Below are 18,194 nucleotides of genomic sequence, written 5' to 3'. Positions count from 1 at the left end.
AAAATTGGTGATTCGAATATGGACATACAAAAGGGTGTGCAATGTGTAGGCCCACTGAGTGTACATTCTGAACCTTGTTTGAGGTCAGTAGGTCACATGACCAAGGAGCTATTGAAATTAGAAAGTTTGAAAAATGTATGTACAAACGTGTGAGATGAAAATGGCCAAACTAAAAGGTGTGTAATACAGAAGGGTAGTCAGTGGACATTATGAATCTTGTTTGAGTCCAGTGGGTCACATGATCAAGGAGCTATTGAAATTAGAAACATTGAAAATGTATGTAAATCGACACTAAAAAAAAATTGTGCAATGTGTGCCTATGCCATCGGGTTAGTGACGGTCCCTAACTGCTGTTAGTGGACGTAAGGAAAACTACAGGCGAATATCCGAGTCTGTTTTTACCTCGGTGCGAATATTTGCCATTTTAGCAGTGACATGAAATCAAGAACAAGATGCAACCAGCTAAAACGAGTCAGATACGATTCCCAGCATGGCAGTTTCTTGTCATTGTTGATAGCTATCTGCCCATCCAGAATCACAACTCACTGACTTCTGCCACATTGAACCGTGTGCATCGTTTTCGTGACGTTGTCAGGTAACCCATCTATCTATGCACTGTAGGATATTACGCGAGAATAATGAATACACCTCAGCCACTCACTCTCAGCCTCTGTCGTCACCTCACAAAGTGTGTAGTTGATTTATATTTTGGGGGTAAAAATGTGAACAACAGTTATAGTATTTTGATGAACTGAGGATAATAATACCTTTTTTAAAAATGATGCTCTTTGCACCCTTTATTTATTTATTGCCCTATCCACGACCGATGGACACACTAGTCTAAAGGATACCACTATGTTTTTCCACTGACCCGTCATAGCATGGGTGGGAAACAGTGTATACAGACAGACCTGTGTACCTATGGTTGAACATTGATTGGCATGTGTGTTGCTAAAAACATGTGCGATGTGCGATTTAAACAGACGCTACAAAAATTATGTTAAAACGTAGACGTTCCCCTAGCCTATATGATGCAACTGACCACGAGGGTTGCAGGAAAGACTGCCGAATGCTTGTTACATCAAACTGAATGAGGTGAAAGTGAGGAATGGATAAATTATACAAGGAAAGTGCTCATTGTCTAAATACAGGCACAACCTTTATTAAATGATCAGTATGATGAAAGGGCACAGCATGGTGCAACACCGTTAAAATTCAGTTGACATTGATGCTGCAACATAAAATGCTTGTGCCATGTTACTCCAACCAACATTTCAAAATTATTTTTGGCCCGTTATTGTCCAAACCTCTTTTATTTTGGGAATGATGGGGCACTATGTAAGTGAGCATCTTTATTTTGATCTCAATATAATAGAAAGCGAATGCTTTATTAGGCCTATGGTCTGCATAATTACCAAGAGCTTCGCTCTTTATTTGGGAACATCACCTACAATGTAACAATTTATGAACAGTAATTGTTTCATTCTGCGTGTTCATGTTGACTGAATAACCCTGAGTCATGGGCTACTGTTACTATTCTCACACTGAGTCACGAGATTTCTGACAGCCATGTGACGTGATACCCAATACAGTTATTCAATTTCAGTCCCACTGCTTGAGAACAATATACGGGAGGTAATTTATGCAGCATATACATATATATAAACCTAATTGTCGAACAGGCTACACATATTCTACCACTTCGACCATTTAAACAAATATTAGATGGAGGAATAGCTCGAACAGAAGGGCATATAAACGGATGGATCCTCATCAGTATCGCGGACGGTGCCAGGCGCGTGATACATTGCTTTGGTACTGGGGCAGCGTTGCATCAGCAGCATCCGTCATCAGCTGATCACTCTCAAGGTCTCCTTCGCAGAGCATCATGGGGAGGACACTGGAACCGCTGGTTCTATCCGGGGACCGCTACATCCCCTACAACTAAACCAACGTTGGTTCACCATCAGCACCATAATAGGAGACCCACGCCAAAAAGAGGTCACGCAGAGAGCATCTCGTTTTTCATAGGTTGTTAGGAGCTGGACTAACTCCTCAAAGGGAAACGTGCGGATTGTCGCGCATCCACTCCACAAACCTGAGCTATATGAAACGAATAACGAAGACATTTGCAAGGGACTTTGTTTTAATAGTATTCTACCGCATTGGTGCCAGTTGAATCGTGGAGGGCGGGAGAGGAATAGCACGACTGGTCACGACAGGTGAATTGCGGTAAATTGCTTGTTTTATACTATTATATGACATATCTAGGGCATTGCTGACAAACCGTCTGTATAAAATATTGATTAGTAGGTCAAGAATTAGTGCCTTTATAGTAGCTTTTGGCCGTTTAAGAAGTGTGGGAATCACTCTATTTGACCGCAAAGTCTACGTTTTGCATTTCATAGAATAGTGATTTTTATAGCGAAGTATAAATATATTGTTTTTGCTGCCATCGGATTCCTCTATTAGCTCAATGCGCATAAAACAAATCAATTGAATAGAATCGTAAACAAATGAAGACATTGCAATCTATTAAGACGTTAGAAAGTAGGCTATCAGGATATACAATTATTCAACTTGTTATTTTAGGGCTACTTCAGTTCAATTCATAAAAGCAACAGGGCAACGTTTGTTTACAACTGTGATCAGATTCAGCACCAAGGACAACGTTTTATCAGTTCCTTATTTTGCAGGCTGCAGCTTTCAAGACTGTGCGTGCTTTTCCACCTGAAGATCTTTTCTCTTGTCCTCCTGTCCTGTTTGTCACCTTCTCATCAAGAGCTGCTATTTGTTAGTGAATATCTGTCTATTCACTGAAGATGGTGGAGGAGGAGGTACGTTCTGCCCCCTAAATCAACCCTGTAGACAGAGTAGCAATCTATGCTGCTGTTATTATATGCTGACCATGCCCTACTCACAAGTACTATACTTTGACCATACAATGTGTGGCCCCTCAAAAGGTCCCTAAACTTTTGCATTCCTACAATCCATCAAATTATTTCCAATTCTGTTGCATGCGGTCAGAATGTCATATGACTGTTCAAAACCTACTTCATGATGGTGGGCGTTGTGCTGTATATCAGTGAGTCATGTTTTACGCTGAGCTTACCCCTTGACTTTTTCCACATGTTGTTGTGTTAACAGCCTGAATTTAAAATGGATTAAATTGAGATGTTGTGTCACTGGCCTACATACAATACCCTATCATTTACAAATGAATAAAACATGAAAAGCTGAAATGTCTTGAGTGAATAAGTATTCAACCCCTTTATTATGGCAAGCCTAAATAAGTTCAATGTGCTTAACTAGACACATAATACGTGGCATGGACTCACTCTGTGTGCAATAATAGTGTTTAGCATGATTTTTGAATGACCACCTCGATCTCTGTACACCACACATACAATTATCTGCAAGGTCCCTCAGTCAAGCAGTGCATTTCAAACACTGATTCGACCACAAAGACCAGGGAGGTTTTCCAATGCCTCGCAAAGAAGGGCACCTATTGGTAGATGGGTAAAAATAAAAACCAGACATTGAATATCCCAGAATATTCTAAACATGCATCCTGTTTGCAACAAAGCACTAGTAAAACAACAACCATATTGACAGAGCTTGAACAATTGGTAAATATTGTACAATCCAGGTGTGCAAGGCTCTTAGAGACGTACGCAGAAAGACTCCAAGCTGTAATCGCTGCCAAAGGGGATTCTAAAATGTATTGTGTCAGGGGTGTGAACACTTATGTGAATTAGATATTTGTGTGTTTAATGTTCAAAACATTTGTACAAAGTTATAAAAACATGTTTTCACATTTGTCGTTATGTGGTATTGTGTGTAGATGGGTGAAGAAAACAACAACCATTTAATCCATTTTTAATTCAGGCTGTAAAAAAAAAAGTGGAATAAGTCAAGGGGTATGAATACTTTGTAAAGACACTGTAGGATTGAACAGTTAGATTACTGTTCTATGAGTAATAGGTTCCAGAATGAGCTTTTATGTCATGGACGTTTATCGTGCAATAGACTATGGCATACACTTCTAATCATTCATCTTTGCTATTGACATAATGAACTAACCCAAGGCCTTTTGGAGCTCAACCTATGTTTTGGTATTAGATATACAGCCAAAGCTAATCAACTCATCAATACAATTTGGCCCCAGCGTCTTTCAGTACATGAGTGGGTTTGATTGGTTCTCTTACAGTAGGTTAATGAGATAAGAGTGAACGGTTCAGTGAATGGCTCAAAAAGAATTAGGCCAGAATCGTTGTTGTATGTATCTCTCTCTCTCTCTCTCTCTCTCTCTCTCTCTCTCTCTCTCTCTCTCTCTCTCTCTATATATATATATATATATATATATATATATATATATATATATATATATATATATATATATATATAGAGAGAGAGAGAGTATTTTCCCTCCCACAATGCATTGGTGCAAGGAGCAGCAATGCCATGTTTTATCGCTGTGTGTTTTGGTCTATTTTAGCGAGTGTCAATTTAACGGTCACCTTCAGGCAGTTGTTATGAAGATGAGGAAGAGACAGAAATAGTATTGGAGCGAGAGGGCTATGGAAGAAGTCGTGTGTTTCATCATTAGAAACAGGGAGGGGGGAAAAAGAGGAGGAAATAGATGCGGTCTGGGATGGGGTTATGAAATAAGTAGTGTGTTACATCATTAGAAACAGGGAGGGGGGAAAAAGAGGAGGAAATAGATGCGGTCTGGGATGGGGTTATGAAATAAGTAGTGTGTTACATCATTAGAAACAGGGAGGGGGGAAAAGAGGAGGAAATAGATGCAGTCTGGGATGGGGTTATGAAATAAGTAGTGTGTTACATCATTAGAAACAGGGAGGGGGGAAAAAGAGGAGGAAATAGATGCAGTCTGGGATGGGGTTATGAAATAAGTAGTGTGTTACATCATTAGAAACAGGGAGGGGGGAAAAGAGGAGGAAATAGATGCAGTCTGGGATGGGGTTATGAAATAAGTAGTGTGTTACATCATTAGAAAAGAGAGCGATTGGAACACAAAGAGGAAAAGAGAGATGGAGACCTGAGACAGAATCGGAGTGTACAGTTCACTAAGGTCAGATGAATAAGTTCTACTTCTGTGACTCTGAAAAGGACTACTACCCTGTTGAATTCTTATTTTTATCTGAGTGTTGCTCACTTTGCAAACAACCCCATTACTAGGCTACTAGCACAAAGTTACATTGTACACATACCTGAGGTATGAATTTTTCTTTTTAATCAAGTACAGCATTTGGCTGGGCTGAAAAGGAAGACCTCTTTTAACACAGTCCTATTTTACGACTTATCTCTTATCCCGACTCTTTCAATATTGACACAATTATTGTACAAATCATGAGAATTGTACACATTTTGAATGCATCTCCAGGCTGCTTATTTCTACTGAGTCATTGTGACTTTACAGGCGGCGAAGGGGGGTAGAGAGAAGAGAGAGGGGGAGTGGTGGAAGGTGAACTTCAGGATATAAACAGAGTGAGAGGAGGGAGGGAAGAGAGAGAGAGAGAGGGATAGAGGGAGGGACTGGGTTTGGCCGAGGCCATAGTGTTTAGCTCGTTTGTTTACAGTGTGTTAAAATAGCACAGACTGTCACATTGTACGTTTTTGTGGACACATGCTTTGTCTTGTGACACATCCCTGCCTACTTCAGATTACATTTTTCGTTGGGACTTCCGGATAGTTCCTCCATTGAATTGCCACCATCACTTTGGGAGACCTTCCCATCCAAACACACACATACAAAACACAGAGAATAAATGCCATCTAAATATGTTTGGAAATCTGTCATATGGTGGAAGAGAAAATGTCATTCAGTAGGAGAAGAGGTGAAAGGACAATGTTTATAATGGACCAGAATTGCATCATTCAACTATAGTTAGATGTAAGGTGATGTAAAGATCAAATAAATTACACTGATGCCAAGAACATTTTTGATCTTATATTTCATTGCATTCAAAATTTGGGGGTGTCATTAGCGTTTCCTACACAAGTCCCTCACGTCTCTGTCATCTCTTCTCGCACAAACTGAGGCTCACATACGGACTCAACACCGCCTCAACCGCGAGCTCTAGAGGTGGACCAAAGGGCACCTAAGCCGCGAGGAAAGGTCGGCCCAGTATCATATAACCTCTAACAATATGCCTTCTCAGCAGTGTCTCTGCATAGTGTTCCGTATTACTGGATTCAGCAGAAAAGACCCAGAGCTTGATTTATGTGGCCTTCAACGAGTTTCATTTGAGATCTGGCTACAGGGTCAATTAAGGATACAGTCAAATGTAAATAGCCTACATTTTGGTACCCAGCATATAGCCATGTTTATATGCATACGACTATAAAGTGGTCTGCTAATGTTATAATGTATCTAGCAGATCTCAGCATGTCTTTAAAGTCTGGGGAAATACCTTTTGTATGGAAATGTGCCCGCCCCCTCTCCATGAAGGTGGAAACTCCTTAGACCCAAATAACTATAGACCTATATCAGTAACCTGTTCAATAGCAAAATTCTATGAGAAATGAATATATTTCCAAATGTATCAGTACCTAGATGACTTTAATTTGACACTTTTTTTTATCTGTCTTTAGACCCACCCATTCTAGTACTACAGCATTAGTGAATCATACAAATGATATACATTCTCAATCTGACCAAGGCAAACTAACTGGTGCCATCTTTCTGGTTTATCCAAAGCATTGGATTTAGTCGATCATCTTACTAGGAAAACTTCAGAACCTTGGTTTCACTAACAGATCACTAAACTGGTTCCATGCGTATCTCAGCCATGGAAAACAATGTGTTTTCATGGAAGGACACAAAACACAACTGTTTGTACTCAGTATAGGTGTACTTCAAGGCTCCTTCTTTTCTCTGTATTCATAAATGAATGGCATCTAATTGTTTTGAAGAGACATGTTCACTTACACGGGGACGATGAAGTGCTCTATATAACCAGGCTCAAATATTTTGCGGATACAAGCAACTCTCCCACGAAGATTTTAACACTTTACAAAAATGATTTCTAGCAAATCATTTGGTGGTTGTATTGAAGACAAGTCCCATATCATACTTTTTGGTACACGGCAAAGAATAAACTCCACAGCTAGCAATTTCAAAACTCATGCAAGTGATGGAACAATGCTTGAAAATGTGGATGGTTTAAAATATCTAGGTTTGAGGATAGACTCTGAATGATCTTTTGGAAAGCATATTGATGATTTCTGAAAAATAGTGAACTCTAATAAGCTTCGGGTTACTCTACAGATCAAAGAATGGTTTTACTGTATCTGTTAGAAAGACCTTAGTAACCCAATTGCTGCATCCTATCCTAGACTATGGGGACATTATCCATCGGAAAACACAACCAAAACCTGACTTTGAAAATCAGAATTCATGTATCACAATCTTTGCAGATTATTTCTTGAATGCTACTGTAAGACACATCATTGCACAATGTATGAATCACTAAATTGTCTCTCACTCCGAAACAGAAGACAATTGCATTGGTGCCGATTGATTTGTTAATGTATCATCTTAAATGTCCTTGTATATATTTAAGGAACACCTAACTTTACAAGACTCACACTACGTTTTTTGACAACAGCAGCAATTGCAAATTCCAAGGGTACATCATGGGGTTAGAGTAAGGTCTTTCAGATACAAAGACCCAACTGACTGACTGGAGTCATTTACCTAGAGAAATCAGGGCATTAAAATAACACAGTGAATTTAAGAACAAACTGTTTGGGGTTTTTAACTAATAGAAACATCACCATGTGAAGAAATGTGTAAATATGTACAGTACCATTCAAAGGTTTGGACACACCTACTCATTCCAGGGTTTTTCTTTATTTTTTACCTTTTTATACATTGTTGAATAATAGTGAAGACATCAAACTATGAAATTAAACATATGGAATCATGTAGTAACCAAAAAAGTGTTAAACAAAATCAAAATATATTTATATTTGAGATTCTTCAAAGTAGCCATCCTTTGCCTTGATGAAAGCTTTGCACACTCTTGGAATTCTCTCAACCAGCTGAGGTAGTCACATGGAATGCATTTCAATTCACAGGTGTGCCTGTGGAATTTCTTTCCTTCTTAATGCGTTTGAGCCAATCAGTTGTGTTGTGACGAGGTATGGTTGGTATACAGAAGATAGCCCTATTTGGCAAAAGACCAAGTCCATATTACGGCAAGAACAGCTCAAATAAGAAAAGAGAACGACAGTCCATTGTTACTTTAAGACATGAAGGTCAGTCAATGCGTAAAATGCCAGCCCAGTCGCAAAACCATCAAGCGCTATGATGAAACTGGCTCTCATGAGGACTGCCACAGGAATGGAAGAAGTTCATTAGAGTTACCAGTCTCATAAATTGCAGCCCAAATAAATGCTTCACAGAGTTCAAGTAAAAGACACATCTCAACATCAACTGTTCAGAGGAGACTACGAGAATCAGGCCTTCATGGTCTAATTGCTGCAAAGAAACCACTACTAAAGGACACCAATAATAAGAAGAGACTTGCTTGGGCCAAGAAACACGAGCAATGTTTCAAATTTGCACTGTGTCTTTGTGGGTGATCTCTGCATGTGTGGTTCGCACCATGAAGCATGGAGGTAGAGGTGTGATGGTGTGGGGGTGCTTTGCTGCTGACACTGTCAGTGATTTATTTCGAATTCAAGGCACACTTAACTAGCATGGCTACCACAGCATTCTGCAGCGATACGCCATCCCATCTGGTTTGGGTTTATTGGGACAATCATTTGTTTTTCAAGAGGACAATGACCCAACACACCTCCAGGCTGTGTAAAATCTATTTGACCAAGAAGGAGAGTGATGGAGTGCTGCATCAGATGACCTGTCCTCCACAATCACCCAACCTCAACCCAATTGAGATGGTTTGGGATGAGTTGGATCGCAGAGTGAAGGAAAAGGAGCCAACAAGTGCTCAGCATATGTGGGAACTCCTTCAAGACTGGATTGGAAAAGCATTCCAGATGAAGCTGTTTGAGAGAATGCCAAGATTGTCCAAAGCTATCATCAAGGCAAAGGGTGGCTACTTTGAAGGATCTCAAATATAAAATATGTTTTGATTTGTTTATCACTTTTTTGATTACGACATGATGTGTTATTACATAGTTTTGATGTCTTCGCTATTATTCTACAATGTAGAAAATATTAAAAATAAAGAAAAACCCTGGAATGAGTAGGTGTGTCCAAACTTTTGACTGGGACTGTTGAAGAGGTTAATGCTGGCCAACACTGATTATTGTTGCATTAACTCTACACTGGTGCCAGTTTCTTTTGCCAAGTACACATTTTGCACAGGAATGACAAAAGCCCCATTGATGGAGGAGGGTAAAATCCTTGGCATTGGCAACAGTCACGCAGTCCCATCCAACCTATAAGATCACAACGAAGCACATTTCATAACCCCGATCTGGGCTCTTCACTATTTGTGGCTCGATGGTGCTAAACATAGGCCTTTCCTTCTAGCCTGACCCTAATTATCCTTGTTATGGTACCACAATAATAGACCTAACCGCTTTGGGATCTTTTTGGAACACCATATAAGTGTTATGCTGCCATCTGAACATTTCTCTGGAGACACCAGTTGAGGGGGAGCGCGGTTCTACCTCTGTCTGTCTGTATGACTCATCCTCCTTCTACCGTATTTGTTTAACAATCTTTTGGTTACTACCTGATTCCATAAGCGTTATTTCATAGTTTTGATGTCTTCACTATTATTTTACAATGTAGAAAATTGTAAAAAATAAAGAAAACCCTTGAATAAGGTGTGTCCAAACTTTTGACTGGGACTGTATGTATGTGCAGTATATATTATAGGGGCTGAAATGTGTTAGTTGTATTAGTAGTTGTAGCAGTAGTCTTTATTAGTTCTAAGCCTATTAGTAGTTGTATGCTGTTTGTTATGCTGTTAATGTACGTTTTAGTTTTGTATTACTATTTCATTGTTATTGCTATTAGACAGCAGTTGCCATATTATTCTGTCTACTATGTATTGTTATTTTTTTTTGTTTTTTGGGGGGGTTGGGGACACTTGAAAACAAGATGGTGCAGCTCAAGAGATTTCATCCTGCAAACATTTGTATGAATAAGTAAATATGCAGTGGTGGTAGAGGTTGAGAGTAGAGTAAAGGTGGTTTGGTGAACTACGCTCACATGATGCGCAACCTCCTATGAGACTTCAGGAAGTGTAGGCTTTACCTCTGTATTAACGCTGTATTAAGTCATGCAGGCTGCAGACGACTTGGGTTTGACACCTGGCCAGAGACATTATAATATCTTAACCTGTAATTCTGTATGATGTAATTTACAGACAGTGCATGTAGAACAGTACTAATGTCTCTGCTCTGACAGTGTTCTAGTTTTACACTATATGGGCTCTTAATCAGAATGTACTGCCATTAACCCAGGGGCACAACTCTGGTTTTAGAAGTGGGTTGGGCCAAAAAGGTAATGAAAATAAATGAAACAATTGGTCGGATAAGCACCTCAAACAGCCTACCTGACCGCTCGGAGGCATCCACATGGTCCTAAAGCACACCGTTGCCTCGTTTTGTATCACATTCCAGTGATAAAACTTGGGGGGGGGGGGGGGGGGGGGGGGTTATCCATAATAACACACACTCTCCCCATTCTGTCTCTAACAGGAAAAGCAGGTGACAGGATACCTCCTGTTCTCCCTGGCCACTGCAGTCATTGGCTCGCTGCAGTTTGGCTACAACACAGGGGTCATTAATGCACCTGAACAGGTTTGTAGGCTTATTTAGTGTTTTCTTATAACAGTGAAAGCATGTGTGGGATTTGGTTTTGTTAAGCTTGACATTGTTTAATAGCTTTCCATTATGCTTGTCGATATTGTACTACTGATTTGTTTTTCACAGTGCTTCATCATGCTCTAAATCAAGACGTTGTATCTTGGTAATGCTTCATCTCTGATCTTTCTCTCTCTCCCTCCCGCTCATTTTATTTCTTCTCTATCTCTCTGTCTCTCTGTCTCTCTCTCTTTCTGCTCAGAAACTGCGGGCCTTCTTCAATAACACATGGATGGAGAGGTATGCCGAGCCCATCAAACCAGGAACGTGCACCATTGTGTGGAGCTTGTCGGTGGCCATCTTTAGTGTGGGCGGCATGGTGGGCTCCTTCAGCGTCGGAGTGATGGCAGACAGATTTGGGAGGTGAGTGGTGACCCCAGTATTCACCTATTTCAACCCGATGCCATTTTTCACTAACTATCGATAGTTTTCTAACGTTCACATTTTGGAACAGGGTAGGAAGTGAAGTTTTCAATGCAAAAACCAAAAGATTTGACATGTAAATTTAAAACCACTGCACCTTCACACACTGTAACAATATTATTTGAGCCAGCATACGTAGAATAACATTTCTAGCCCATTGTCAATCATCTTCCCTGATGAGAAAAAAACACACAAGCCTTTATTAGCTACCCACACGTATTGTCTATGGCAGAACAATCAGCTGTGAATAACGTTTCTTGAGCGGGGCAGCAGGTAGCCGGGGCAGCAGAGCGTTGGACTTGTAACCGAAAGGTTGCAAGATTGAATCTCCGAGCTGACATGGTAAAAATCTGTCGTTCTGCCCCTGAACAAGGCAGTTAACCCACTGTTCCTAGGCCGTCATTGATAATAAGAATTTGTTCTTAACTGACTTGCCTAGTTAAACAAAGGTATAAAATAAAATTGACAGTATCGGGATTTTCATCCTAGGAGTGAATTTGGTCACTCTTAAGTTCTGGTTCTCTGCCTTTCCTTGGTCTGTTTCTGCCTCTGCTACGCTGCAGGAACCAATGAGGCTCCAAGGAATCAGTGGAGAGTGGTTAGAACGGTTGCTCTGTTTCCTCCTCCCTCTACATCTTAACCTCTCTCTGTCTATCTCTTACTCTGTGCAACACTTTGTCTCTGAAGCCTCCAATCTGTGTGTGTCTCGGGGTATTGGGATAAAGGAAATTGTCCATGTTCCTGGTCAACATCCTGGCTGTGTTCGGAGGCCTCCTCATGGGTTTCTCCACCATTTGCTCCTCCTATGAGATGGTCATCGCCGGACGCCTCGTCATTGGCCTCTTCTGCGGCCTCTTTACCGGCCTTACGCCCATGTATGTGGGGGAGCTGTCCCCCACCCCTCTCCGAGGCGCCTTCGGCACCTTGCACCAGCTGGGCGTGGTGATTGGCATCCTGGTGGCTCAGGTCGGTCCTCGATGGCAGCCATCTTGATTTTCTGTCCTTTAACATAGGAATAGTCTTAACACGCACATTACCATACCACGTCTTTGCTTATGATACTGGGAATAAAGTCCCCATATAAGAATATTCTGTTTAATGTGTGGAAGTATTATTTTATGCAGTGATGTAGTTAAAAAATGCTTGTGTAAAATTTAAAAAAAGGTGCCTAAACGGCGTTTACTTCCTTTTACCCTCCACTACACCACTGCTTATATGATTAAGTCGTAACCGGCAGACATTCTGATTTACTTGTCTCTTAACATTGGAGTAATATCTTTCTCTAATTATTTTCTCATTATTCAAATGATTTAATGAGTATTAAATGAGTTTTTAACGAGCGACTACATCTTGCTCTAGGAATACAATTAGTAATATTCCTCCCCTTCATTTTCTCCCATACGCTGTCATGAAACCTTCTCCATTTGAATCCCTTTATAGAACTGCCATAGTTGAATCCTATCTACCATAGTGTATATCCATCCCATCAGTGCTTCCAATCCCATCAATGTACAGCATATTCCATTCATGTTTGCATGTAAACTGCGAATGAAACATTACTGGTAGTAAAGTTAATCCTACTTAAACCTCTCTGTGTTGTAGATCTTTGGCTTGGAGTCTCTGCTGGGGTCGGACAAGCTGTGGCCTCTGCTGCTGGCACTGACGGTCATCCCGGCCGTGCTGCAGTGTATCCTGCTGCCCTTCTGTCCTGAGAGCCCCCGCTTCCTCCTCATCAACCAGAACAAGGAGGAGCAGGCCCGCAAAGGTGGGTGCTCCGAACCGTAGAAACCATCAAATTGTTGGGGTTTGAGGTGCTTTGCACATTCTAGTATGCTCCAAATGCAGTCCTTTACTCTGGTTCATCAGGAACTCTGATTTGTCAGGAAGATAAATGGAAAAACTTCATTTTACACTCCTATTTTAGCTTGTATGTACCTGGTATGGTATCTATTTGCAGAGAAATTATGTAGTGAGCTTTTCATGCATAACAGTGTCTAGGGTTTACTGAGAATGGTGCGACAAACAAAACATCCGGCCTGCGGCAGTCCTGTGGGCAAAAACATTTAAATAAAAAAGGGGGAAAAAAAGAAGATTGATAACGTTATGTAAGAACTGGCACGACCATGGACAGATACTGAACAAACAACTACAACGCAGGCAGGTTTTAATGTTGGTGCTACGATCGCTAGTCTGCTTGACAATGTGTACAACTGATGTGTTAAAGGTCCAATGCAGTCATTTAATAGAAAAAACGATTTGTCTACCCAATTGGTAATTACAGTCTTGTCCCATCGCTGCAACTCCCGTACGGATTCGGGAGAGGAAAAGGTGTCCTCCGAAACACGATCCCGCCAAGCCGCACTGCTCGCTTAACCTGGAAGCCAGTCGCACCAATGTGTGGAAATATATATAAAACACAGGGAAATCACATTTTTGACTGCACCGGGCCTTTATAAATGTCTTACGCACCTAACATATTTCAATATTTTCTTGAACATATTGTCATTGGTTGACTTTCTAGTTACCTAATGATTTCACAAATACATTCCCTCCTTTTACAACTTGTATGTCCTTTACTCTCCATCATAGTGTCACATATCTGTCCCGCTCACTCCACCGTTTTCTCCCCCCAGCCCTGGTGCGTCTGCGTGGCACAGAGGATGTGAGTAAAGACATGCAGGAGATGAAGGAGGAGAGTTCCAAGATGGCCATGGAGAAGAAAGTGACCATCCTCGAGCTGTTCCGCACCGCAGCCTATCGGCAGCCGCTCCTCATCGCCGTCATGCTCCACCTCTCCCAGCAGCTCTCCGGAATCAATGCTGTGAGTGAACTATGACTCCCAGGGGGCCACAGTACAAACACATTCTAATTCGTTTAAGTGCCACCAAGGATATCTCAGAGGACAGCCTAACAATACAGGGTCGTATTCACTAGGCCCGAAACAGCAGAAAAAAGCAGAGACAGAGACTATCTGCTACGGTGTGCCCTTATGAAGGTGACCCGACCTTCATACAGAGAGAAACTGCAGCGGCCTATGCATAGTTGAATGGCAGGTGCATTCAACCTGCCTTCTATTCTCAATGATTGCATGTTTGGGAGATTTGTTTGTATTATTCAATGGATTAAACATGATTTAACGGGCGTACGGCAACTCCATAGTGTAACAGTGTGATAAAAAGACCACTTTGATAAGATGTGGCTACCTATTCATAGATCATGGCTTTGCTGCAGATCAAGAACATAATCATATTGTCTCCCTCCCCCAACCCTGTTCAGGTGTTCTACTATTCAACTGGTATCTTTGAGTCAGCCGGTGTCACCCAACCCATTTACGCCACTATTGGAGCAGGAGCTGTTAACACTGTCTTTACAGTGGTATCTGTAAGTATAACATGCTGCATGTATTACAGTAGTGTTTATTGAGTTTTTATGTGAATGTAATGTATGTTACTGTAAGGTAACTTCTTTCTCTGTTTTTGTCAGCTCTTCCTGGTCGAGAGGGTGGGACGAAGGACTTTGCATCTCGTCGGATTGGCCGGAATGGCCATCAGTGCCCTGCTCATGACTATTGCCCTCCTGTTGGTGGGTGTCAGTTTCTATTGGTTGTCATTCAACATAACAGATATGTCATTAATTACAGTAATTCAGTTTCATTGCTATTATTGATGACAATCTCCATCTCCTTTCTCTCTATCTCCCTCCCTTCCTTTCTTTCTTCCTTCCTTACCTCCCTCCCTCCCTCTGAGTAGAAGGGCTACTCGTCTCTGAGCTACCTGAGCATCGGGGCAGTGTTTCTGTTCGTGGCCATGTTTGAGATGGGGCCTGGACCTATCCCATGGTTCATAGTGGCAGAGCTCTTCTCCCAGGGTCCGCGGCCGGCCGCCATAGCCGTGGCCGGCTGCTGCAACTGGACCGCCAACTTCCTGGTGGGAGTCAGCTTCCCCAAACTGGAGGTGTGAGAGGTTTCTCTAGGTTTCCCATTAGGGGAGAATCCTAACTTTCACTTAAGTAAACACTTCACATAGTCATACAGTGAATCATTAGAATAATTAGACTTCCACTCTTTTTCTCTCTCTTTGTTTGTAATTCTGTAGGAGCTGTGCGGGCCATACGTCTTTATCATCTTCATGATCTTACTCATCTTCTTCTTCATCTTCACCTTCATCAAAGTCCCAGAAACAAAGGGCAAGACCTTTGACGAGATCGCCCGCGAGTTTGGCGGGGCCCCCCCGCCCCCCACCACCTCTGTGGAAGCTCCTCCCACTAGTAGCAGCGTAACACTTCCTGCCTCGCCCATCAAGGAGAAGGTCCCATTGGTGGGAGCGGCAGCAGCAGAGGATAAGTCCATCTCAACTGTACAGGCGAGCTTGTAGAACCCTGTGTCAGGTCGAGGGTTAAATGTCAGGTGTTTGGGGTCAGCAGGTTCAAAAACAGATACAAGCTTAATTCTTTGGGAGTTCAGGTACATGGGGACGAGTGATTGAGGTGACGGGAAATATACTTTTCGTGTACATGGAAAGCCACAACGCACACATATTTTGGTGGAATACGGTAGCTAGGATTTCTTTCTTTCATGTGTAATATCTTTTTGGAAGTGTTCTCAATTTATAGGTCAAAACTATTATTGAATTGTTTTGCCTTTTACTGAGTGCATCATAATTTGAAGAGCAAATTGGGCCTAGTCAAAACAAACAACCTCAATAGTGTTTCTGGTTAATAGTAGTTTTAATAGTAAAACTGTAGATTAGGGTCAATTGCATTGGTTTGCTTTCTTGGTTTAGAAATGGCTTTTTTAAATAACCCAATAATCCCAGAATGATCACACATGGCATTTTCTTTCAACAGCTATATTCGTGATCAAAATGATATGCTTTTACCCTATATTCAATGTAAGAATCCACTGATAAAGAATCACATTTGGATGTTTGATGAAGTAAGAGAGTACATCTTTCACTTTAACTTAAGCTGCACCGTATTAACCAAATAGAAATCAATTAAAACTCAGCAATAGCTAATATACTCTTTAAAAAGCACTTTAAGGCAAATTAATTAACATAAGTAATCATTTGATAAATATTTACCTGGGGGAGTGATTTTACAGCTAGCCTATTAGAAAAATACTTTAGGATAGCGTAGAATTGCATTTAACTATATTGACTAAGGCGACTGCAATAGAGGTTTCAAATTAAAAAGGATGAAACTTTATATAAAGGATGGGTAACATTAATAAAGATAGTAATTTTGGATATTAGATTATAATAGATTATGATACGTGTTGTGATGTTATGAACTTGGATTCGATTAGAATCAACCATAGAGAACAAAGGACTCTATTGCATTGAGTGCAATTTTGAATTTTTCTGCAGTGAGAGCATTCAGTAAAAAAAATAAAAGGAATATAATTGTGACGGTTGTTTATTCAATGTGGATTTGAAATACCACAATAGGAGTTTAGTTGTGACCAAATGTGAGGATTTGTGCAAAATTGCTTTTTAATTACTCTACTTTGTGACCATTTGTCTGACAATTACCATGTGGAACATTTTTAAAAATAGTAATTTGTTTAAAGATTTCATTGTATAGATATAGTCGATAAATGTTTATTTTTTTGTGGTTGTGTAAATGATATGTAGTAAATTTTGCTCCAAGCGCAATCACTATTTATTTTGCTCAGAAAGATGACACAGGGTCATGGCTTTGTTCCGTATTGATATAATATATGGTGGATATATGATATGTGTTGCACTGGGGAAAATACATTCCTTTGATGGTAGTGTTCAGTAGTTGACCTCTACTCTTAGGAGAAAACGTTATTCAGTGGCTGCACTCCCTCACTACTGTTAACAAGACTGCAATACTGTATAACTGAACCATACCCAGCTACCATATGCACATTCACTTACTGTACACAGTAAGGAGAGTATTTATTTGTAAATATGTATTTCAGAAATAATATTTATATGTTGAATGTGTGCTTGTTCTGACTTATGGGGTGCCCATCGTCCAATGAGTGAACAACTATTTAGATTTGTTTCCTAGTAATACGCTGAAGCATTGAGACACAATTGCTCTATTCACTTTGTGGTTAAAGTATTATTTATGTCAAAATATACACTGGAAATAAAACCAGTTTCCTTACCACTGCTCCACAACAGTGCTTCCCTCACCCTCCCCCTCTTCCACTTTCCACTTGCCATCCACTTGCTTAGTATACACCTTATGGTGTCCTCAGTGTGTGTCTAAAAAAAGTGTTTATTTGTATTTTTTTAGGATTGTATCCTGTATTGTCACAGAGATCTATTCCAATTGACTTCAGAAAGCCATGTTGTTTTGAAATGGGGTTTTACCCATGCTGTTGGTATTGCTATTATGTCGATTTTGTCCATGGCCTTTGTTTCATGGCCTTCCGTTTGCTTTGAGTGATCGTGTTTATGAGGTCCATGTTTCTGCTGTTTATTTGCGCCTCTTCTTCAGCACCTTTCAGCTAATGTGTACCGTATGTGTCTGTGAACACATTCTTCCTGCTTCTAAAGTCTTTTACTCTTATTCTCCATTAGGCACCAAACAAAGGGCATTTAAGCAATGTCTATAGTCTCTGCCATAAACAATTGAAATTAAAATGTATGAAATAATCCATGTTGGTATTTAATTTTAAAAATATGGTCAAATTAATATTTCAAGATCATGCAAAGTGCAGAAAAACACACTTTTGAATCCATTTGATAATTGTCCTGTATTGGGAAAATGTATCACACAAACAGTATAAATCTGGCTATACAATAGCTTTTGAGAAAATGAAACATTACAACAAACTAACAGCAATCATGCACCCTCATATGTTACATGTATTCGTTTCACTTATGTTTGTATATATGAATACAATGTTAAATAAAATATCC

General features: G+C 40.5%; 1 protein-coding gene across 3 annotated transcripts; it reads left to right on the top strand.

The window, feature by feature from the left end:
• Nucleotides 1-1,753: 1,753 nt before the first annotated feature.
• Nucleotides 1,754-18,184, top strand: LOC139392381 (solute carrier family 2, facilitated glucose transporter member 1-like). Of its 3 annotated transcripts, none has more exons than XM_071140339.1 (11): nucleotides 1,754-2,222; nucleotides 2,783-2,837; nucleotides 10,708-10,809; nucleotides 11,075-11,235; nucleotides 12,021-12,261; nucleotides 12,898-13,060; nucleotides 13,929-14,116; nucleotides 14,572-14,676; nucleotides 14,779-14,877; nucleotides 15,045-15,248; nucleotides 15,390-18,184. In XM_071140339.1, exons 2-11 carry the CDS (start codon nucleotides 2,823-2,825, stop codon nucleotides 15,666-15,668), a joined length of 1,557 nt encoding a protein of 518 aa, XP_070996440.1. In that variant the 5' UTR covers nucleotides 1,754-2,222; nucleotides 2,783-2,822; the 3' UTR covers nucleotides 15,669-18,184. The 3 variants fall into 3 exon arrangements, with proteins under 3 accessions (XP_070996440.1, XP_070996439.1, XP_070996438.1); XM_071140338.1 differs by having other exon boundaries at nucleotides 2,697-2,837; XM_071140337.1 differs by having other exon boundaries at nucleotides 1,754-2,232; nucleotides 2,697-2,837.
• Nucleotides 18,185-18,194: the final 10 nt, after the last annotated feature.

Source organism: Oncorhynchus clarkii, chromosome 32, assembly GCF_045791955.1.
Source record: "Oncorhynchus clarkii lewisi isolate Uvic-CL-2024 chromosome 32, UVic_Ocla_1.0, whole genome shotgun sequence".
Lineage (NCBI taxonomy): Eukaryota > Metazoa > Chordata > Actinopteri > Salmoniformes > Salmonidae > Oncorhynchus > Oncorhynchus clarkii.
Note: the sequence above shows the minus strand (reverse complement) of the source record. Positions and strands in the feature narration are given on the sequence as shown.